Source organism: Tyto alba, unplaced genomic scaffold (genome assembly GCF_018691265.1).
Source record: "Tyto alba isolate M040663 unplaced genomic scaffold, T.alba_DEE_v4.0 Super-Scaffold_2, whole genome shotgun sequence".
Lineage (NCBI taxonomy): Eukaryota > Metazoa > Chordata > Aves > Strigiformes > Tytonidae > Tyto > Tyto alba.
Genome location: NW_024881282.1, coordinates 36,601,773 through 36,625,114, shown reverse-complemented (window position 1 = coordinate 36,625,114; position 23,342 = coordinate 36,601,773). Strand labels below are relative to the sequence as shown.

Here is a 23,342-nt window from a genome sequence, read left to right as displayed (position 1 = left end):
TATGCAGCAGTTTTGAGGTGCAATACATTATGAAAAAGGACACTAATAATCTATAATAGTTTTTCCTAGTGGATCAGGATAGCAATTAGGAAGAATATCTTGTGTGGATTTTGAAGTATGTAACCACTGCAGATAGTTGTAGTAGAGATATGGGGAACAGTGATAGACTGAGTTGTAGCTTATACAGTGGCCTTTGTTCTTCCTTCCTTACAGAAGTGATGTATACTATCTGGAATCCTATTGTATATGGTGTTGAATCACTTAACTATAAAAGAGCAACAACAAAATTCCCAAATCAGATATAGGCTGGGGGGGGGGGAAAAATCCTTTCACAAGATATGAATAAGTACTGATATCAAGAGTATTTAATCAATTTGGATTTTTTGAGCAAAGATAAAATACTTAAGGAATTGAAAGACATCTTGCACTTGCTATAAAATTCAGAGAAAAATGGATTATCAGTTAAATCTGATAAAGAGTAGATCCTGGAAGGTATTTGCTAAAACATCTATGATTGAGAAATAAAGCTTATTTTGCCACACATTTTATTTGATGTAACATTTAGTTGATGGCACACAAAGGTGACTGCAAGATTTCCTGACTCTAAAAGCTGGAGGTTCCTCTGGCACCACCAAGGTACACCAGCATTTTTGTTCCTTTTTGCAGGATATCCTGAGCAAATGAATGTTGTTAGGAAGAAAGATGATGGCTCTGAACAAGATCAATGTGCTGAATCAGCCCTACCTGATACTTACTAGTGTCTGAAAAACTCTGAACAGGTATATTCATAGGAAAGAGATGAGGTTTTAATTTGATTTAAGTATTGCAATGTAAAAACTTTGTAAAGGTGATATGGTGGTTTACATGCAAGCCAGCCTGTAAAGCTAAATCCTAAACATCCTATCACATTCTTTTCACTTGCATATCCCTCTTCAGGGCTGCTGCACAAGTGAATCAGTTGTTGGTTACAATTTTTAGTAATCACAAATAGTGAAGAGTGAAGTCTGAGCTCAGCCAGCCTCAGCTCTCCTACCAGCCTGGGCAGTACTGCCTTGCTGCATCCTTTCCTCTTCACTCCTTCTTTCAAGTCATGTTGTTTCTTCAGCTAGGTATAAGCATCTTTCAGATTGTTGATGTACAAACATTGTTGTCACAGCAGTATGAACATTTGCTAAGTTTTCATATTATATATATAGGTGAGCTTTAAGAAGTACTTTTTGTCAGCTGCTATTACAGATTTATGTACTCTGGCCACCATAACAGGGTCTAACCCTGGGATCCTCCTGGTTAATGTAAGGTCTGAATGAAGGTTTTCAATTCCTCTTTTAGTTCTTGGGTTACAGTTTGTGCTGTCTGCCTTTAGAGAGGGACCCCTACACCATCCTGTGCCCTTCGATTACACCCATAACACCCAACACTCAATTCCCCAAGACTGATCACTTAATTCTGGTCTGTAGTCATTTGGTTTCTTACTGTTTTTCACTGCTGCTGGGCTGGCCTCTTTCTGAAATGACCCTGTTCTCTTGGAATTGTTTCCTTGGTCCTTATCTTTTTTTCATGCAATTCATATTTGCCAGATTCAGCTAGTTCTGTGTTAGCAGCATTCATTTTATCAAGGTTCAATCTTGGTCAGCTCTTGCAGCCTAAGGCTTCAACTGCTTTAGCTACTATCACTAAGTGAGACTATTCAGAGAGAAGAATACAGTGAATCAAATTTCTTCTATAATGCTATGAAGCAATAGTCAAATAAGAAGCTTTCCCCAGCAAAGCTGTTACTGGAGTAAAAATGACTAGTAATAAAAAAGCAACTCAGGGAATATAATATAAAAAACAATTCAAACCAAATTTAATTAAAAACAGCTGATAGGTGAAAACTGTAAACTCGGTTTGATACTTTGAGACAAACTCTTCTCACTATATGTAAAATGGTAGTGTCCTAGTGTTCTGTATATTCTAAAAGATGCATTGCCCTAGTTCTAAAATTGGGTTCAACAATCATTTATACTAATTTTTAAAAAGTTAGGAAAAACATAATGCAGTATAGAACAGAAAGAATTATAACATCTACTCTTGTTAGCAGGTGACGTACTTTGTACTGTGAAAGTCCAGGAGGGGAGACATTTCTAGTTTCCTTAGTCTCCTTTATCCAGGGTCAGTTATTGTTTATACAACAGCACTGGCTAAATCCCTAAGCATCGAGGTTGCAGTCTGTGAAACTCTCACCTCCCACTACAGGAGTGTCCTCATGTTCTAGGTGACAGCACAGAACTGCAGTGCGCAGCAGTGTTACAAGGGACAGGCTCCTGACTTTTGGTGAACTTTTCACTATTCAGTAACTGCTAAACTCTGAAACCTTCAACTCTTTCAGAGTGTGGTGGCCTTTATGACGCTAAGTACTCATATGAGAGGGGGGAAAAAAATAATCATAATTGTCCAAAATGTGAAAAAAACACATATTCCCAAAGCTCTGGAAAGAGGTAGTATATGTAAGCACCAGAAAGAAGAGCAGGAGAATAGCTGTAAGTATTGAGGTTGTCAATTGCACCTATATAGTAGGTAATCAAGATCCCAAAATATCTACCTGCAGGTTGTCTGAGACACACAGGATGGGAAAACAATGCAGAACATAAAACAAGGGACAGTATAAACTAGAGCAATTCAGAGAAGGTTAGAGGAAGATAACAATCAGTCCTGGACCATTAAGGCATTCAGATATGGAGACAACAGTTGGTGAGTAATTTCTAATGGTCACAACAGTGTTAGTGGCTGGAGAGACAATAGAATTGCTGTTAGCTTCTAAACTGCACGAGAGGCCATTCAAAGACAGCACCTCCCCCTCCCTGAAGACCTGCTGAAGGCTTAATAACAGGCATTCCTTGTCCTGCTTGTTCCTGCGAGAAATACTGGCCTGTCCACTTGCAGACTTGGTCTTTTGAGTGTGTGTATTAGGATGTGAGTGAAACCAGTTTTGGTTAAAATAAATATGTTTTCCCTTCCTTGTAAGTTCTTGCACTGAGATTTGCTGTAGCACATCAGTGTTTAGATGTCGTGGGTTTTTTTCTTCTCTCTCTCTTTTTTTTTTTTTTTTTTTTTTTTTTTTGTGTGTCAGGGATTATCTAGTTTACAGGCAGTGGTAATATATGGCTTCAGTTCCAGAACTAACTCCCTGTCTTGCAGACTGTTTTAGTCCCAGGCACCGTGACAAGATGCTAGCGCAAGACTGGGTAGAAAATGTTATTGGGTTTGATCACTCCATCTTTATTTATCAGCAAAGACTGTGCTATGCTGCACTGTGTCATCTGTTCTGATACAGATGTGGAGATTAAATATAGTCAAGATATTTAAAAAGATGCTAAAATCTTCTGTGTATCCTTCTTGCTCTCTCTAGCCCTTACCCTGACCCACCACTATGTATTTCTGAAGACCTTTCAATAATTCCTTGCACGCCTGTCCCATATCATGAATATTTGAGACAGTTATGAGCATTCCTCTTCTCTGTGCACACCTCTGACACATTAGTATGGACCAATAAAGCTATATAAAATTCTGGCCTGTAACAGCTTCAATCTGTGAAGCCACTAGTGAGGAAGAAATTATCTGTTGTGGTTTAGGCCTGGTTGGCAGCCAACCACAACGCAGCAGCTCTCTCTCCCTTCCCCTCCGGCAATGAGAAGGGACAGAGAGCCAGGCTTGGGGTTCGAGATAGGACTGGGATGGGGAAAAATTCCCCTTTATGATCACAGGCAAAAGGCAGACTCGTTAGGGGAAGAAAAAAAAGAACATACATTTATTACAGACACTAACAACACATAACAGAGTAGGACAGTGAGAAGCATTGCCACATCTTGAGAACACCTTCCCCCCACCCCTCCCTTCTTCCCGGGCTCAGCTGTGCTCCCGATATCTCTACCTCCTCCCCTAGTGGCGCAGGGGCAGGGAATGGGGGGTGCAGTCAGCGCTGCCATTTCCCTTATCTTCGGTGAGGGGAGTGTCTGGAACTTGTTCCTCCTGCTCCATCGTGGTTCCCCTCTCACAGGAGACAGTCCTCCACAAACTTTCTCTGACTTGAATTCCTCCCATGGGCCGCAGCGTTCCCCACACTGCTCCATCATGGGTCACTAACTTTCTCTGACTGGATTCTCTCCCATGGCTGCAGCCCTTCCCGAGCTGCTCCGGCGTGGGACTCCCCCGCATGCTGCAATCCTCCCAGCACTGAATTACAGCAGCGGGGCTACCTTTTCCCACGAGACCCCGGCCTTCTTCGGGCACAGAACCTTGATCACCAAGCAGGAGCCACAGGCCATAAATCAATGTCTGCTTCACCGTAGATCTTCATGGGTGGCAGGGGGGGCCGCCCTGCCGTCTCCCCACAGGATACAGGGGGGTCTCTGCTCCGGCACACCTCCCCCCTCCTTTCTTCCTCCATTCCTCCACTGACCTTGGTGTTCACGCAGCTGCAGCAACTCCTCCTCACAAGTCCGCCTGCCCGTCACCACGTCCCTTCTTAAATACGTTATTGCAGAGGTGCAGCTGATTGGCTCAATTTCCCAAACAGAAGTGGAGCTGACGTGGAGCTGGGGGAGCTTCGAGAAGCTTCTCACAGGGGGCCGCCCCGATAGCCCCCTCCCCTGCCACCAAAAAACTCCACCACTCACTCAACCCAGGACATTATCTCATGTATCCTCTGGAACAATTTTCAATAAATGTTCAGTATGGTCTCATGGATTTTAGCACAATGTTGTACATGTGGATGCAGAACTTATTGCATGGTTTAAGAAGCATGATGGAAGAGGGAAGAAGGATAGTTTCTGGGACACAGCCTTTCAGGAACAGCCAAAAATCAAACGCAAAACTTTCTGTGTGTTTCAGATGCCAATTCAATGAGCCAAGATCTGAACATTTTTGGAATTAATTCAGACTACTGGTAGTCAATGAAAAGCAGATAAGATCCCCACCATGCCAATGCAGTAATAAGTAGCATTTGAGAATTTCTCTATGCTTTGCTGCAGTCAAGCAGCTCATTGTCAAAATCACTGTCACACTGACATTAAAGGACTTCTAAACAATGAACCATGCTAGCTACAATTCATGTTAGTTTTACAGTGAAATAAAGCATTCAGATTGTTTTGGTTTTGTTTGTGCTTTTTTGTAAGGGTTTTTTTTGTTGTTGTTTTTTTTGTTGTTTTTTTTTTTTTTTTTTCCCTCCTCCATTCTCCTAAATGAATAATGGTTCTGGCGGTTGAAATTGAATGTTGTTTTCCTTAGTTGTGCCAGTTTTGATCTTCACATCAGTTCTCCCAATCAGGGTCACCTGACAGACATTTAATTCTGTTTTGTTTTTAGGGAAAAGAAACATGTCCATTAAAAAAATGAAGCACATTTACATGGATAGAGACTTGTCCACTTCCAGAAGTGATGATTCTAAAAGTCTGAGAGGTAACTGTACAGACACCAAAGAAAATGTGGGAGTTGCCAATATTTGGTGTGCTCCAGCTACATTGGTCATCTCAGTTGAGGCCATTATAGCACAAAAGCTTCACCAGACCAAATGTGTCACCCCACCTCTGCATCCGATGCTTGAAAACTAACAATGTCAACAGCGTTGCCAGCCCAGTTCATGCTGTTTCACTGATGTTTTAGGCAGGTGAGTGCAGAGTTGGAGTTCACTTTGCAGCAGCATGAGTGCAGTCTACACAGAAATAAAGTGAACAGCCAGTCTAATGTGAAGATGTCAATATTGATTACGTGCTATGAGGACTGAATAGCAATTGTGTGGATGTGTGTATGCAGTTTTTATACATTTTCAGATATTTGTAACCTCTGGGATCTTTAGACTTAGTCCAAATAGGAAGTTCTCAATTTATCTCTGTAAATTTTATCTGGCTTGACGGTCCTGGAACAATGGTGCCAAAACCGCCTTACAGCTATTTCAAGATACATTGTATTTTATGAACACTTGTATCCATTGCATTTTAAGAACACCTCCAAATATTGATACTTTCTATCCTCAAGAGTTTTAGGGGGCTTGGTTTAATTAAAAAAAAAAAAAAAAACACAAAACAACAAATCCAAACCAAAACAAACCAAACCAACCAAACAAACAAAAAAAGAAACAACAAAAAGCCCAAACCTACTCTTAAGAAATAACATGTAAGAGTTACTATTTATCAACTATTTAGCTAAAAGGACAGTATAGTTCCCAATAACTCATCACATTGTGTCAATATAGATGCACAACTCCACTAGTATACTATGTAGCACAACCACCCTCACCCATGTACCCCAGAAATGTAAAGCAGAGCTTCCCTGAGTCTCTCCATGAGGCTCCTCCAGGCGGTTTGCTGTTGCAAAAGGGGTTTTATTGTACCCTTTCACCTCCTTGAGATATCTTCCCATAACTGTTTTTTTTTTTTTTTTTTTTTTTTTGTTTTTTTTTTTTTTTTTTAATCCACCAATCCTATTGATGCCTTTACTTAACATTCTGATTTGGGGTTTGTGGTTGCTAATTGCTTTTCCTTTGCAAATTATCCAACTGGAGCCTGACACACCCATGCTGATGGCTCTATCACTTAATTGTAGAAGACTAGTTTAAGTGTAGGAATCAAATAGAAAGCTGACTGGTGCTGTTTACTTGAAGCTGACTAATCAGAAAAGCCAAGAGGGTCTCATATGAAGAGAAAAAAATCAGAGGGGCTAAATGCTGTAGTCACAATTCCAAACCAGACAGTTGCTTGAATTATAAAATAGATTCTATCAGTAGATTTACACAATTTCATAAAGGAAGGCTGAAGAGTTTTGAACAAGGCTGTCTGGTGAGGAGAGAAATGGATAAGGAGCCAACAGATAACAATAGATAATCAAAGATGAAAAAAAAAAAAAAACAAAAACAAAACCAAAAAACCCCACCAAACCAAACCAACAACAAAATAATAATAAAAAAAAAAAAAAACAAAAAAACAAAAAAACAAATACCCAAAACAAACTCCCACCTTGCTGCCTTATGTTTCTGTGTTTAGAAAAAGTAATCTATATATAATATATGGATAAAAGTCTAGCAATTTCCTTTTTGCACAGATAACTAATACACTTTATAGGTGATGAGAAAGGGGTGGTAAAGGGAAAGAACTAGGTAAATTTCTTGGCCTAAAAAAGTTTAAGCCATTATGATTAATAAATAAGATGCAGATGGGGTTAGGTGTTTGGTACTGAAAAGTCTTATTTTCTTCCCCCCCACCCCACGAAGTTACATAAAATTTTCCTAGTGAAGATCTTTTCTAATGTTATGAGTTCTCAGAATGTGAAGACTAACTGCAAATTATAACAGAAAACACATCAAAACAAAATCCCTGAAAAATATTTCAGGAAATCCTAATTCTCAAATGTATTGAAAACTTATTTATTTTTATTTTAACATTGCTCTATTCAATTGAAAAAATGTTTATTATTGCCAAAATCACTAGAAATTTGCAGGAGCCTGTGCTTGTTAAAAAGATGAAAGGAAAACCCCCAAGCAGCCCAAATAATTTTAAATTATTATTATTTGTGAAATTTTGATTAATCTCAATATAAATTAGTGCAATGTTATTTATGGCAAGAAGTAAAATTTATTAGAGTAAGTCTGCCTTAAGACAGGAAAATCAGTAATATTAGAATACTGTGTATTTTGTTGTGAACTATTAAAAATATGTGTACCATTCCTATTTTAAATGGCATGTTTTTAGAAAGAAGATAATCCAGGCATTGGTATGAGATTATTGTAACAGTCTTTTGTTTTCCTTGGAGTGCTGAGCAATAATGGTTCTTGCTTCTCCAGCAGGAAGCATTCCGAGAACATGGTGTTCTGACTTTTGCTGTTTCCTTATAGTCTGTATTCTTATAAGAATTCTTTAGGCTCTCAGCTTTTCTCACAATACTCAAAAATACAATTGAGAGGTAAAAGTATGTCAGAGACATGGTTCTGTTTGCGTGTGTGTACATATGCTGCGAGGGAAAAAAATAAACATAAAACTGATCACGTTTTCATCCACATGGAGGAAATACTACATTACATTTAAAAATAGAAAAAAAAACCCCTGTCATCATGCGGTTCGAGAGATTCCTTCCCCTCCTTTTTTAAGCAAGATGTAGGAGGACTTGGTGACAGAAAGAAGCTGCTGGTCGAGGAGGATAAGGCTGGCAGAGATAATTTAAATGTACCCGACGAAGGGGTCTATTCAAGCAAATACAAATAAACAAAAAATTCAAAATCAACTCAGGCGGCGCCCAAGGCGGACGCGCGGGCGCGCGGGGCTCAGCGGCGGGGCGGGGCCGTCGAGCCGCGCGCGCGGCCACGGATTGGTCGGATTTTGCCGCAGCCCCGCGGGCAGCGGGGAGCGACGCGCCGGGCCCGGGCCGGGGCCCAGCGCAGCCCCGAACGCGGGCCCGAGGCCGCCGCCCCCGCGCCTGCCAACGGCGGGGCCCAGAGCTGCCTCGGAACAGTCGGGCGGGGTGTGGGATGGAGCAGGGACGGGGCGGGAGAGAAGCAAAACGACGCGCAGGCTGGCAGCGGGCAGGGCGCGGAGCGGGAATTCGGCCCCACTCGCGACGGGCGGCGCGGGCGGACGCGCCCCGGGACTCAGGGCCGGGGAAAGCGCCTCGGCCGCCGCCTCGCGGGAGGCCCGCGCCCGAGCCGCGCGGCCGTGGGGCCGGGGCCGGCGCGCGACGGGGCGGGAACTGCGGCCGAGCCCCGCCCCCCGCCGCAGTCCTCAACCAGGTCGGCTCCCGGGCAATATACCCGGGCTCGGCGGCACAAGCGGTGGGCAGTGCGAGGCTGCGCGGAGTGCTGCCATGTCCGGGCGCGGCAAAGGCGGGAAGGGGCTCGGCAAGGGGGGCGCCAAGCGGCACCGCAAGGTGCTGCGCGACAACATCCAGGGCATCACCAAGCCGGCCATCCGGCGCCTGGCTCGGCGCGGCGGCGTGAAGCGCATCTCGGGGCTGATCTACGAGGAGACGCGCGGCGTGCTGAAGGTGTTCCTGGAGAACGTGATCCGCGACGCCGTGACCTACACGGAGCACGCCAAGAGGAAGACGGTGACGGCCATGGACGTGGTGTACGCGCTCAAGCGCCAGGGACGCACCCTCTACGGCTTCGGCGGTTAGACTCGAGGCGCAAACCTTAACCTTGTCAAAACAACTAAGGCTCTTTTCAGAGCCACCCACAAACCTCACAATGAGAGCTGTTTGTTGCTAGAAATGAATGCTTACATAAAAGGTGGTGGGTCACATGTACTGAGTTTTGTACTCCAGTATGCACATACTTAATTTCATTCGTAAATGAAGCTCATTTTAGTAAAGTGAGGCGGCTCTTAAAAGAGCTGTTAGTGTTGTAATTTACCATTTTTATTTTGAGTTGGTGTACTTAGGTCGAGTAGGTCTCCTTCCTTGTTATTTTTCTTGTCACCCTTCTGTATCTTAGCGACAGCTTTCTTGGAGCCCTTCAGTGCTAGAGCAGATTTTGCCGGCTCAGGCATCCTTGCAATTTTCTTAAGATCTTAACTTTACCTCAACAAAATTGTGAATGACGCCCGCCCCTGTACTTACAAGAGCATTATGCAAATTAGAGGACTGTAATCGTTCCATTCCTATTGGATTAAAAATTATTAACGTAATTATAAGCACTTCCGTCCTGTAGCTGTCACAATTTAGGCTTTACATGTAGACAATCCTTGTGTTTTGGGGTACTGGTGATGGTGGAACTGCATTCACGAGCAAAAATATTGTCTAGATACATAGTGCAACTGACTTCACCCTCACTAATTTAAAATGTCTTATTTTATAGACTGGGAACTTTGCAGGACTCTGGGGTTTTGGGGGACGGCTTAAGATGGGTTATAGGACTCAAAAGTGTTTTAAAGTTACACTTGTATTTAAAAGCTATTGAAATCAAATATGCAGTAACAAACAGCTCTCATTGTGAGGTTTGTGGGTGGCTCTGAAAAGAGCCTTAGTTGTTTTGACAAGGTTAAGGTTTGCGCCTCGAGTCTAACCGCCGAAGCCGTAGAGGGTGCGTCCCTGGCGCTTGAGCGCGTACACCACGTCCATGGCCGTCACCGTCTTCCTCTTGGCGTGCTCCGTGTAGGTCACGGCGTCGCGGATCACGTTCTCCAGGAACACCTTCAGCACGCCGCGCGTCTCCTCGTAGATCAGCCCCGAGATGCGCTTCACGCCGCCGCGCCGAGCCAGGCGCCGGATGGCCGGCTTGGTGATGCCCTGGATGTTGTCGCGCAGCACCTTGCGGTGCCGCTTGGCGCCCCCCTTGCCGAGCCCCTTCCCGCCTTTGCCGCGCCCGGACATGGCAGCACTCCGCGCAGCCTCGCACTGCCCACCGCTTGTGCCGCCGAGCCCGGGTATATTGCCCGGGAGCCGACCTGGTTGAGGACTGCGGCGGGGGGCGGGGCTCGGCCGCAGTTCCCGCCCCGTCGCGCGCCGGCCCCGGCCCCACGGCCGCGCGGCTCGGGCGCGGGCCTCCCGCGAGGCGGCGGCCGAGGCGCTTTCCCCGGCCCTGAGTCCCGGGGCGCGTCCGCCCGCGCCGCCCGTCGCGAGTGGGGCCGAATTCCCGCTCCGCGCCCTGCCCGCTGCCAGCCTGCGCGTCGTTTTGCTTCTCTCCCGCCCCGTCCCTGCTCCATCCCACCCCCCGCCCGACTGTTCCGAGGCAGCTCTGGGCCCCGCCGTTGGCAGGCGCGGGGGCGGCGGCCTCGGGCCCGCGTTCGGGGCTGCGCTGGGCCCCGGACCGGGCCCGGCGCGTCGCTCCCCGCTGCCCGCGGGGCTGCGGCAAAATCCGACCAATCCGGGGCCGCGCGCGCGGCTCGACGGCCCCGCCCCGCCGCTGAGCCCCGCGCGCCCTCCCGGGCTCCCGCTATAGAGGGGAAGGGGAGGGGGGCGCGGTGGACGTTCCCACGGCCGCGCGCTCTTTGTTCGCTTCAGCCACGGCGGCCGCGCGTTTTCTTCGCGTGCGTGGAGGCGGCTGCGCTCCCCACAGCTGCCCGCTCCTCCTCCGCGCCCGGACCGTTCAGCGCTCCAGTGTCCGCACGGAGCCACCGGCGGGTCTGTGGGAGCGGGAGCGCGGCCCGAAGCGTCAGGGGAAACGCTCTGTGAGGGGCCGCGGGGGGAACCGCTGGGCCCTGAGGCTCCCGTGGGGGCAACCGGGAGCGGCTGCCGGGGGCCGCCCTTCCCCCCTCCTCCACTCCCAGCCTCCACGCCCCACGGGCGGCGCCGGGCTCGCTCCCGGCCCCTGAAACAGCGAGCACGTCTCTAGCGTGCAACTGGATCCAACAAGCGAAAGCAAACATGAGCGACGTTGGCAACCAGGTGTCTGCATGACATCTGAAAAATGAACAAGAACCAACTTTTATTTTTTTAAAATTCAGATAAGGAATCTATAAATTTTGCTGTATATTGCATGCTTTTGCTACTAAACTTTGCATACATACTACTTACAGTGGGCTGAACTGTATTTGTAAAGTGGATGAACAAATACTGGAGGAGTTGTGAGTCTATATTTTAAATTAAACGTTATTCTACACTGTCAGAGTAGAAGTGATATAGCTGTGGGACTTGCCAACTGTTATATTATTGTTACTCTTTCATGCACTTAAACATGTCTACCTTTTAAAAAAATGTTTATATCCTTTTAATTCTCTACAAATTTTTATGTAATTTCATTCCTGAACTTAATTTACAGAATTTAGGCAGTATCTCCAGAATATTTCTTGGCAGAATATATTGCCTAAATTCAGGGGAAAGTACAATTGTGCTATTCCTGTATTGAGTTACAGGTGTCCAGACAAGTACAAGTGTTTGGTATGGTTAATAACTATCACTGTGAATTTAATTGTTGTTTAAATTCTTATTTTAAACAAATTAAGGAATTGTCACTCAAATATATACAACATGAGCAGGTAAAACTAGCTTTACTTTTTATTGTGTTCACTTTTTAACTCAACAGAATGATCTAAAACTCTTTATAGACAAACTGTAAGGTTTGTTACTAGTGGAGCTGCCAGGCTGGTGCCTAAAATGACCATTTGGCTCCACGGAGTCCGCTTTGTTCTTTATAGCTGAAGATCAGTGTCTAGATTAGTTTCCTGAGGCAGTTATAAACAATTTTTTGATTACTAAAGAAAAACTAGAGGAATTACATAAAATCTTTTAGTGTGTCAAAACCATATTTTCTTCATAACTCTTCCTAAATGCAGCATAAGTACCCTGGTATAACTTTTCCCTCTAGCAGTATAACCACTGGAAGATTTGAAAAATCATCTTCCAAAATGACCTGTCAGAAATGGGTGCTGCAGAGGCTGAGACCAGTAGTTTATAGGTTAATTAACTGCCAATCCCTTTCTCCAATGCGTGAAGTACATTTGATATAATTTAATATCATGCTTTCTAGAAGCTTTGCCTGTAAGTTGCTGCAAGTGGCCACAGACACATTTCCCAAGTGTTTATGTCAGTGACATAGTTCTGTCATGGATCAGAGGGTTTTCTGAAATAAAAATAATTAAAGTAGAAAGAAAAGTTTGCTGCTGCGTATAATCCCTAATGAAGTTGCTTTTACTGTTGATAAGAGACAATAGTTATTCTTTGGATCAAAGTTTAGAATCTAATCCCCAGATTATAGGTACTACGTATTCCTCATGAGGTTAGACGCATACTACTAGAAATTAAATGAAAAAGGAAGCATTTGCAAAACTCTGCTCCATTCACAAAAAGAATCTATAGCTCTTCAAGTGTAAATATATTTATTAGGACAGTCTCCCTAGTTCCTCACTAGAACTACAATGAGAAAATTACATTTGTTTGGTGCAGTAAGGCAACATCTCACTATGACTGCGCAAGGAAGTATATAATTTAATAAAAGTACCATCACATCAGTGCTTTATATCCAACTGCATAGCTGCCCTTAATTTTCTTGGGAGGTTATATGTAATTTAAAATCCATTTCTGTATCTGCTACAACCACAATAATATACAAATTGCTGTAAGGTCTTTTTAGTAGAATGCATTATTCCTAACATTGCAAACAAAGGTGAAAAGAGGTAGAAAACCCTTTTGCCTTACTTTTTAGCTAAGGAGTTATATGACTTTTGATATATAGACTGATATTACCGAGTTCTCCCTAAATATAACTATGATGTGTAACATTCAAGGGAGCTCAGTTAGAGGTTTTTTTTTTGCATCACGAGTTCTTTAGAATGTGAAGGAATATTGGAACCCACTGATACACCTAAGGCACCATATGGTAAGGATTTCCTCTTTCACTACTGTTTGCTGTATATGGAAATGAGAGAAAGTTCACTTACATAAAATTGCTTTGCTACATTTCTTCATCCAGTGGGATTTGCTTGAAAGTCAAGTTTTTAGTACCAGTAGATTTGCCATCACTCTTACCACAATCTGTCTGAATTACAGGACATTTACATCTGAAGCCTCATCAATGTGATGACAACATGGGGTTTGCAACTGGTACAACCACTAGTGGCTAAGAACAAAAATAGGGATTGCTAAGAACTAGACCTATGTATCACAGAGTAAAATTCTAGTCACTAAGGTGAGCAGAGCAGTGAGTGAAATAAGAGGTGTTTGGAATGAAATTCTGAAGAAAATATTGAATTTCTGGTTAGATGACAAGAAGAATTTGGAGAGATATACTGAACTTAACTCCACATTCAGAGAAGGGGAAGGTGGTAACAATTCTGATTTCCACATTTAGGAGTTTGTTCAGAGAGAAATCCCACTCCTGGATACAGATACCCCCACGGGCTTTCTCTGGAATTCCAGTGCTTTTATCTAGACATGCACATGGCTCAAAGCCAATCATATCCTGGGACGCATAAAAAGCAGCATGGCTAGCAGGTTGAGGGCAGTGAATCTCCCCTTCTACTCTGCTCTTGTGAGACCCCACCTACAGTCCTGCATCTAGTTCTAGGGTCCCCAGCAAAAGGAAAACACGGACCTGTTGGAGCAGGTCCGGAGAAGGGACACAAAAATGATCAGAAGGATTAAACACCTCTCCTATAAGAAAAGGCTGAGACAGCCTGGACAAAGGCAGGCTCTGGGGATACCGAATTGCAAACTTTCAGTTTAGAAAGATGGAGAAAGACATTTTACCAAGGCACGTTAAAAGGCAGGTGACAGGACAAGGGGCAACAGCTTTAAACTGAAAGAGGGTAGATTTAGATTGGATACAAGAAGGAAACTTTTTGCAGTGAGGGTGGTAGGACACTGGACCAGATTGCCCAGCAAAGTTATGAATGTCCCATCCTTAGAAGTGTTCAAAGTCAGGTTGGATGGGACTTTGAGCAACCTGATCTAACAGAAGATGTTCCTGCCCATGGCAGGAGGGTTGGACAAGGTGATCGTTGATGATCTCTTCCAACCCAAACCTTCCTATGATTGCTATCTTCTGACATACACACATGCAGGTACCTATTCTGAAAACTAAATATAGAAGACTTGACATGTCAAGACCCAGTTTTTATATCATCAGATCTCTTCAAGAAAAATACAAGTGCCAGAAGATATGCAGCTGCAGGTAATGATCAATAAAACAGAATAATGAGAATCAATAAAACAGCGTTACAGCTCTAAATGTATCCACTTGCAAACAAAACTTCATGCACAGATACTGTCACCGTATCAGAATAGCCTAGTGCTCTAGACAGCTCTCTTCCTTTATGTTTCTTTCCACAAACGATCCCAAATGTCCCACTTTAGCCATTATACCACCCTATCTAAAAAGCTTTTCTACTACAGCTTGGGGGTGGGGAGAAGAGGCACAGGAGATTGTATCTTGCTATAGGTGCTATTTGCTTTCCTCTGAGCCTAGATAATTCCTCCTTCTCCCCAGGGGATGGGGAGGGCAGAGGTGCTGTGCAGGTGGGAGCTGTGATCTCAGCGCAGGGTGCTGCAGAACATTAGGGCTCAGCTTCTGGGAACAACCTATCAAAAGGAATCAGCTAGACAGTGTTTCTCGTGATTTATAACAGTGAATCTACAGAGCTTTAACATTATGATCTTGGTTGATACTTGTGTCAACAATATAGGATATTAATTTAAATAATATTGCCTACAACAACAAAAGGAATACCTATACACAGTAAGGGATTTTAAGAGTGATGGGTCTGAAAATCTCACTTAAAACAAGAATATACTAGCTCTGCAAGAAGGTTCTTCTGAATGGAAAGATGCTACATCGTTGCTTTACAGTACAGGTCTGACTAGTTAAGGATCTAGATCAAAATGAGACATTTCCCCTAAGGCGTTTCTCATATAATTTATGAAGAAATCATAGAATCATTTAGGTTAGAATAGACCTTTAAAATAATTGAGTGCAACTTCCAATAAAGTCACAGGGAAACTTTACATCTTTAAAAGAACAAAGGCCAACAAAGGAAGCCTTTCTTCATTCTTAGATCTTGTTATATGGGTTTTGGATGATGTTCCTTTTATTTTCATGCTGCACAGCTTTCTCCACACCTGACTCAATCTTTTAGGCACCCCTTACCCCACCTCCCCCATATTTCATGCCATAAGTAGCCTGTAAAGTCATGAAAGTTAAGTAGATTGAACATGAGAAACAAATGTTTCACTAATGCGGTTACAAAAGAATCAATAAATTACTACAAATATAATTAGTCTTCCTACATCAAGAAGAATGAGGACCTAAAAAGTAAAGGCAAGTCCCTTTTCAGGTAAGGACGAGCAAGATTTCCAGCATTGCCACAAACATGGCTTTACCTCTACTAGCAAAAGCAGCACACCAGAAACATTTAGTACCAAAACACTTTTGTAAATAAAGCAACACAACTCTTTTCTGGCTATGTGGGTGGCTCTGAAAAGAGCCTTTGGGTTACAATGTTGCGTTGTGAAAAATCCGAGCAGCTTTGCTCACTGAGCTTATTTGCTCTTGGCTTTGTGGCTCTCCGTCTTCTTGGGCAGCAGCACGGCCTGGATGTTGGGCAGCACCCCGCCCTGCGCGATGGTCACCTTGCCCAGCAGCTTGTTGAGCTCCTCGTCGTTGCGGATGGCCAGCTGCAGGTGCCGGGGGATGATGCGCGTCTTCTTGTTGTCGCGGGCCGCGTTGCCCGCCAGCTCCAGGATCTCGGCCGTCAGGTACTCCAGCACGGCCGCCAGGTACACCGGCGCGCCGGCGCCCACCCGCTCCGCGTAGTTCCCTTTCCGAAGCAGCCGGTGGACGCGGCCCACGGGGAACTGCAGCCCGGCCCGCGACGAGCGCGACTTCGCCTTAGCTCGGACTTTGCCTCCCTGCTTCCCGCGGCCGGACATAGTTTAAGCGCCTGAAACCACAGAGCCTCCCACAACAACGACAACAAAAAAAAAAAAAAACACACAAAAAAAAAAAATACAACCAAAACAAAATAAGGCCCCTAGACCCCAAAACCGAGGAACTCATACTGACGCAACGGCGCTCCCCATTTTATCCCTTCCCTGGGCGGGATTAGACCTTGGTGATTGGCTGGAAACATTCATTGCGGATACGACCAATGAGAAGACGGATCGTATTGTGACCAATCAGAGAAAGATACACCCCCGTGCGGGAAGGTCCAATCGCATTGCACGAGTTAGATGGCTGCTATTTGCATACCAGCCCTATAAATAGAGGGCGCAGCCGCCATCTTAACAGCTGATCTACTGCATGAGAGGGGAACTGTTATCGTAATGCCTGAGCCGGCCAAGTCCGCCCCCGCGCCCAAGAAGGGCTCCAAGAAGGCGGTGACCAAGACGCAGAAGAAGGGCGACAAGAAGCGCAAGAAGAGCCGCAAGGAGAGCTACTCGATCTACGTGTACAAGGTGCTGAAGCAGGTGCACCCCGACACGGGCATCTCGTCCAAGGCCATGGGCATCATGAACTCCTTCGTCAACGACATCTTCGAGCGCATCGCCGGCGAGGCCTCGCGCCTGGCGCACTACAACAAGCGCTCCACCATCACGTCGCGGGAGATCCAGACGGCCGTGCGGCTCCTGCTGCCCGGCGAGCTGGCCAAGCACGCCGTCTCCGAGGGCACCAAGGCCGTCACCAAGTACACCAGCTCCAAGTAGAGCGTCTCGGACTGTCAGTTTTAACCCAAAGGCTCTTTTAAGAGCCACCCACAAAGTCTCTGAAAGGGCTTTAATGCAATAGTGTCTGTATTGTGTGGTGTGAAAGTCTATTTAAAGGACAGTGTATAGTATTTGTAATGAGCTACTAAATCGGTTATCAGAGGTTGCAAAATGTTCTGTTTGAAATGTTTGAATATTTTGCACGTGCAAGTTCAAATGTATTACCTATTTATTACTTTGTAAACCAATGTTCAAATAATTTTCCAATAAATGTAAACAGTATCGTTAGACTTTTTTTTTTTTTTTCAGTAAAGATGCAAGATGGAGAACATTATACGACGTGTTCCATAGTAACTAAGAAATTCACATATATTCTAATAGCTAATACCCGCCCTCAAAAAAGGGCATGTGGGGAAAGTATACATCCCTGATGACTTTTTCTATTGTGGATAGCTGTACCGGGATAGTTTAAGCTTAAAAATATACGTGGCAGTCAGAAAGCAGCCTTGTAGATCGGAAGGCAAGGGACAAGAAGACCAGGAAAAGCGAGGAAGCCTTTGAGATGGAGCGGACGAGCGGGGAGGACTGGCGCTGCGGGACCGGCGGTGCCGGGAGCTCCGGGCAGCCCCCCGTGTCCCGCGCGGGCTTTTCGAAATTTTCTAATCGCCCAATAAGCGGCCGCGATTTCTCCCATCAGCCAATCACAAGCGGCCCCAGGCTGAGCGCCCGCAGCCGCCCGTGCTGAGGGGCAGCTCCGCGCCGCGCTGCCGAAGCGCCCTGCCCGCCGCCGCCCCGCAGAGCCCCGGCTGCCCCGCCAGCGGGCCGGCACCGTGCGGACGAGAACCGTTTCCCCGCTTGCCCGCCCCGGTAAGCTCCTTCTCAAAAAGCCGGTCGGGGAAGTCACGCAGAAACGAAGACCTGCCCCAGCACAGCGCTGCCAAGCGGAAAGGGTTATTGCCAAGGAAGCGGAGGAGCCGTCTTGACACTTCCCGGCTACGGACACTAAGGGGTGTGGCGGTCGCAGCCAGGCGGTTAGGAACCGCGCTGGTTAAAGTACCGAGAGAAACCTCGGCGCCCCAGAGCGATACCCGCCCTACGCAGTCCCTTTAACAACACCCCCCCCCCCCCGCCTCACGGTGCTCAAAAAAAAAAAAAAAAAAAAAAAGCCTTTAGAAATCGTTTTCGCAGGGAATGTAAACTTTATTGTTCCAAGTCTTAGCGTAACCACGGCCGGAAGTTTAGCGTCCCATCCACTCCACAGACGAACGTCCCACACGGGTAGTGGCGTGTGGTTTGCTCTGCTGCAGGCACGGAGCTCGGCGACGGAGTGTATCAGCCCTTTTTCGGACAGTAGTGGGTGGCTCTTAAAAGAGCCGTTGGGTTTAAGTATTTCCACTTCAATACTTCACTTCTTGGCTGCCGCCTTCTTTGCCTTGGCCGCTTTCGGCTTGGCCGTCTTGGGCTTGGCTGCTTTGGGCTTCACTGCTTTCGCCTTGGCCGGGCTCTTTGCTGCCGCCGCTGCTTTTTTGGGCTTCGCAGCCTTAGGCGCCTTCTTGGGGCTCTTGGCCGCCTTCTTGGCCGCGGCAGCCGCCGGCTTCTTGGCTTTCTTGGGGCTCTTCTTCACCGCCGCCGCCTTCTTGGGCTTCTTGGCGGCGCTGGCGGGCTTCTTGGCCGCCGGCTTCTTGGGCTTGGCCGCAGCCGCCCGCTTCTTGGGGGCTTTTTCCTTCACTTCCCCGGGCTTCTTGCTGAGGCGGAAAGAGCCGGAGGCGCCGGTGCCCTTGGTCTGCACCAGGGTGCCCTTGCTGACGAGGCTCTTGAGCCCCAGCTTGATGCGGCTGTTGTTCTTCTCCACGTCGTAGCCGCCGGCGGCCAGCGCCTTCTTGAGGGCGGCGAGGGAGAGCCCCTTGCGCTCCTTGGAGGCGGACACGGCCTTGGTGATCAGCTCGGTGACGCTGGGCCCCGCGGGCTTGCGGGCTCGGGAGCCGCCCGCCGCCTTCTTCGGCTTCTTGGCGGCCCCGGCCTTGGCGGCGGGGGCCGCGACAGAGGGAGCGGCGGCGGGAGCGGTCTCCGACATCGCTGCAGAGACTTCTTCCTAATCAAAAGAAAGTAATTGGGCTACAGTAACCCCGATGCCTGAATTTATAGCGAAGCGGTGATCTGTGATTGGTGCTTTGCAGAGCCCGCCTAACTGTTAGCCAGGAAGAGCTTTTCGCCCTCCGAGTCTGTGTTTCTTCGGAGTTATAAATTCATCTTTTTTGTAAAATGCCTGCCACGGAATCACCCCGGTTTCCTCGGGGAGTGAAGAGAAGACGGTGGACTTTCATTCGGGGGAGTTTCTTGCTCTTGGGACCCCAGACGAGAGAGAAAATATCTGTTTAACCCCGCGTTGTGAAGCCAGAGAGACCCCGGGAACGGCAAACTTTTGTTTTTCCTTCTAAATTAAAACAAAACCCGTAGATAAACAGCCTCCTCCGTAATGCAGGCTTATTCTTTAGGGGGTTTTCCCCAGATTAGGATAGAAACCGAGGGGAAAGCCTCAGTATTTTTGACGTAAATTTGTTTCAAAGAGAAGGAAGTAACACAATTTCATGGCTGAGCTTTGAATATGGATAAAGATTCGGCTTCCTTAACCATATCTTTAACTATTAAGGATACAGTATTTCTACAGAATTTCGTGTTTTGGGAAAATACTAGACCTTCAGAGGAATATATATACTGTTGAAAAGTGTCCAGAACTTGCCAGCGCTCTGCATTTCTTTTTTGTGTTCTGTAAGTGAATAACAAGATTTTGATATTTTTACAAATAGTTTCTGTGTATAAAATGAAACTGTCAGTGCCTAGTTAATGCATATAAATTCCGGATAAACTGATAGTTCAATCCTTTCTCAGTTACAGTAGTTTATACTATTATCCTTTAAGACTTACAGAAGTCAGACACAGACTCATAGGAGAAAATTCTCAAACAGGTAGTTTGGCATAGATATTAGTGTATTGGATGCTACTTAAACATTAGTGGAGCCAGCTGAAGACTCAGTTCTTCCCAAATAAATTAAATAAAGTGGAAATCTGGCCTGCATGAATGGAGTGCTTCAGCCTCAATATTACCTATAAATATTTGCACACAGATTGTTGTTGTGGTTGTTTTTTGGTTGGTTTTATGTTTGTGGGTTGTTTTTTTGGTTTTTTTTTTTTTTTTTTTTTTCATAGATTTCATAAAACCTGCCATTCTCTTCTCTACAGGAAAGCACTCACCAATTTAGGTTTTCATACATATCCTCATAATGTTGAATTAATTTTCAGACAATCCTCATAAATCAGAATCAGCTTTAATTATTATGTTTCCATTTCATTATTAAGTCTCACAAAGTGACAACAGAAATTAATTTCATTTTTTAAGGACTGCTACAAGTTGTTTGGGATAATTTCTTATTAAATCAGAAGACAAAAGCTTCAACTGGCTTCTAATTAAAAAGCAGCCAGATTTTTTTTTCTTTGGTTGAAAAGAACAGATTAAGCCCAAATCAAATAATTTGCCCTATTGTACTTTATACAGATTTGTAATGAAAAACATCAGTGGGCTATTTCAGTAAAGGAGCATCCCTTCTAGCATGTCTGAATTTGAGATTCTAGAAGACAAGTAGTATACTTCAAAAGGCCTTGGCGTTTATTTTCATACATTAAATGCTGAAGACACAGTTAAGTTATACTTAGTTGTTTTAGTTGAAATGAGTTAAAATGGGAAGGATAAATGAACTACATTAGAATAACAAAAGTAAAAACAATGAACTATCACTTTTTCATATTCTCTTTTAGTCCTATTTTTAATTTGTTATGTGTGCATTTTGTTAGGTGACCAGCTAATAAATACTTTGAAGGAGAGGACATGAAGGGAAACGTGGAGAAAGGGAAAAATTTAACTTTTCAGTACCCCACAGTAAAAAGCAGACTGAAAGACATTCTGAAGTGGGCAGTGAAATCTGCCATGCTTCTCATGAATGTGGCATCCTTCCCACAGAAGTAACTAAACCAAATCCGCAGTAACCGTAGAGTTTGAAAGCTCAAGCTGGTAAACCTAACTAACAGTATGAATATTTTTCTGAGAAGTAAAAAGGCAGTTACTGGTAGTAAGATGAGGGCACTATGCTTATTTTTCCAGTCTAGGTGAACAAAGACGGCCATAAAGCAAAATCTGACTGTAAGTGATACAAAAGACAGAGCCCAGAAGGGTTGTCATCTCTCAGAGTGTTTTATAAGAATAATGAGCATTTTTTGGGCAATAAGAAATGAAATAAGTTTAATGTGCCCTAATTTCTGTAGTGTTGATGATTTAGTGTTAGATAAAGTTAAGATAAAACTCTGGTTTATTACACTTAAAACTGCTCAGGAAGCTGGGAGTAACTAGGAGTGGACAGTAACCGCTGGTGCAAGAGTGCAGCAGTAACCCCAGGGGTGAGTTCTCTTCCCCGGCTTCATCCCTCACGTCCACATGTTTGGGCACGTTTCTCTTCAGGCTTGCTCTTTGTAAACCTGTTCTCAGTCCACCGGGAGAGAAATTTCCTTCTGTTCCCCCCAAAACAGGCTTCAAGTTAGAGATACAGTCAGGAGGTAGAAAAGAGATGGGAGAGGAGCTCTCAGATCTTGCCCCCCAAGCAGCAGCGGTCACTTGAGCTCCACCCACAGCACGCTGGGATTGCTGTCCCTACTCTGTGAGAAGTTTTAAAAGGACAAGATTGTCTCTATTTTTGTAAGGAAAGCAGATGAAGAAGGTCCTGAGCTGAGGATTTCAAGGAGCAGAATTTAGGACTTTCCCACTTTTAATTTGGGATGGGTCTGTGTAAAGCTGCGTGTCTTTTAAACAGTTCCCCACTCCAGGTACTTACTATTTTAAGTGACATTCTGAAGTTATTTGTCTTTCCCTGGTAGACTGAGACACTGGAGGACCTGGCAGCTGGCCTCTGGCGTTATGTGTCAACATCCTTTCCATACCTATTCCTCAGCCATTACACCATCTCTGTTTTGCACAGAGAATTATTCCTGGCCTACTTCTGAGCAGTGAAAAATATCTTGGGTTTACCAACCACTTTTGCAAAATGCAATTTTTTTTTTTTTTTTAAAAAAAGGGAGGGGATTTAGGGATATGAGGTGGTGTGAAAAGGGGAGGCTTTTGCAGTGTTAGTTCCCCTCCTGGCCCCAACAATGACTTTTTCTAGTTAATTAGACAAAATAAATTTGTCAAAAGCTTTGAACAATTTTCAGGTTTTCATTGATGGAAATAGATATCAAGTACAGCACTTGACCAAAATAACAATTCTCAGTTTTTGAAGAGACAATCTACTTTATAAATAGCATTAACATTGCCCTAGGTGGTTTACAGATAAGAGAAAAAGACAAAGCAAAGCAAACATCCCACCACATAATTTAGCAGATCAGTGATAGAGTATGGATCAGTTTTTCAAACTGATAGAGAAATTTTCTTACTTCTAAGCAACATTACTTGAAAAAAGTTTTGAGAGTGAGTTGGCTATAAAAATTGTTTGCAGTTTCCATATGAAGAGACAAATATTTAAATGTGACTCCTTTTATACTCAATTTCAATCAACCAGAAAAGTTTGAAACTTCTCCTGTTTTTCCTTTCAAAAACCCTGTCCAAATCCAGGTTCTCTTCATCTCCTCAGGACCTTAAATCAATGCCTTATGCCTCCTTAAAATGCATACCCTTACTTCCCCAAAACAGAACCCAATTTCCATGCATCATCACAGAACATGCCCTGGCTTCCTTCCTTGCCTAGCAGTATAGGCACTCGTGTAGATTACAGAAGATCCTATGAAATGCTAGTGCATTTTCCAATAAGAGGATCTTCAAAACAAAAATAGTTCACAGATAAGAAGTCATTCCCAAAACTGTATAGCAGAAAAACACTTGATTTTTTTCATATCAAGACAGAAGCTCCACATGGAGGAGAAGCAAATTAGACATTAGACAAATAGAGGCAGATTAGACAGTCAGACTGCAGAGGAGAACAATCTGGATAAACTGATTAGACAAATTTAGTGGTAAGTCTACACTGATTTAAGCACAATTACTATTGCTAGCATGGTGAAGACCCAGCAAAATTACAAAATTTTAATTGGAGCATGATATCTCCTTGACAAAGAATGATTTTGCAGGCATTCAGATAATCACTCTCAATATTAATAATAAAAACATCATCCCAAGATCCAAAGCCATTAGTCAAGTCTCTGGC

At 44.7% G+C, this 23,342-nt stretch overlaps 5 protein-coding genes across 5 annotated transcripts; 2 read left to right on the top strand and 3 right to left on the bottom strand.

The window, feature by feature from the left end:
• The first annotated feature begins 8,808 nt into the window (after positions 1–8,808).
• LOC116962873 (histone H4) lies at positions 8,809–9,361 on the top strand. Its single transcript, XM_032998027.2, has one exon. The coding sequence runs from the start codon at positions 8,827–8,829 to the stop codon at positions 9,136–9,138; it is 312 nt and encodes a 103-aa protein (XP_032853918.1). The 5' UTR covers positions 8,809–8,826; the 3' UTR covers positions 9,139–9,361.
• A 548-nt stretch (positions 9,362–9,909) lies between these two features.
• On the bottom strand, positions 9,910–10,348 carry LOC116962874 (histone H4). Its single transcript, XM_042791960.1, has one exon. The coding sequence runs from the start codon at positions 10,330–10,332 to the stop codon at positions 10,021–10,023; it is 312 nt and encodes a 103-aa protein (XP_042647894.1). The 5' UTR covers positions 10,333–10,348; the 3' UTR covers positions 9,910–10,020.
• A 2,411-nt stretch (positions 10,349–12,759) lies between these two features.
• On the bottom strand, positions 12,760–16,418 carry LOC116962868 (histone H2A.J). Its single transcript, XM_032998021.2, has one exon. It carries the CDS (start codon positions 16,321–16,323, stop codon positions 15,934–15,936), a length of 390 nt encoding a protein of 129 aa, XP_032853912.1. The 5' UTR covers positions 16,324–16,418; the 3' UTR covers positions 12,760–15,933.
• Positions 16,419–16,689: 271 nt separating this feature from the next.
• LOC104356643 (histone H2B 1/2/3/4/6) lies at positions 16,690–17,642 on the top strand. Its single transcript, XM_009968220.3, has one exon. It carries the CDS (start codon positions 16,717–16,719, stop codon positions 17,095–17,097), a length of 381 nt encoding a protein of 126 aa, XP_009966522.2. The 5' UTR covers positions 16,690–16,716; the 3' UTR covers positions 17,098–17,642.
• Positions 17,643–18,276: 634 nt separating this feature from the next.
• LOC122153366 (histone H1.10) lies at positions 18,277–19,203 on the bottom strand. Its single transcript, XM_042791945.1, has one exon. It carries the CDS (start codon positions 19,169–19,171, stop codon positions 18,503–18,505), a length of 669 nt encoding a protein of 222 aa, XP_042647879.1. The 5' UTR covers positions 19,172–19,203; the 3' UTR covers positions 18,277–18,502.
• Positions 19,204–23,342: the final 4,139 nt, after the last annotated feature.

Excerpts from the sequence above, each read along its gene's own strand:
- LOC116962873 (XM_032998027.2), top strand. The coding sequence starts at position 8,827 with ATGTCCGGGCGCGGCAAAGGCGGGAAGGGGCTCGGCAAGGGGGGCGCC.
- LOC116962874 (XM_042791960.1), bottom strand. The coding sequence starts at position 10,332 with ATGTCCGGGCGCGGCAAAGGCGGGAAGGGGCTCGGCAAGGGGGGCGCC.
- LOC116962868 (XM_032998021.2), bottom strand. The coding sequence starts at position 16,323 with ATGTCCGGCCGCGGGAAGCAGGGAGGCAAAGTCCGAGCTAAGGCGAAG.
- LOC104356643 (XM_009968220.3), top strand. The coding sequence starts at position 16,717 with ATGCCTGAGCCGGCCAAGTCCGCCCCCGCGCCCAAGAAGGGCTCCAAG.
- LOC122153366 (XM_042791945.1), bottom strand. The coding sequence starts at position 19,171 with ATGTCGGAGACCGCTCCCGCCGCCGCTCCCTCTGTCGCGGCCCCCGCC.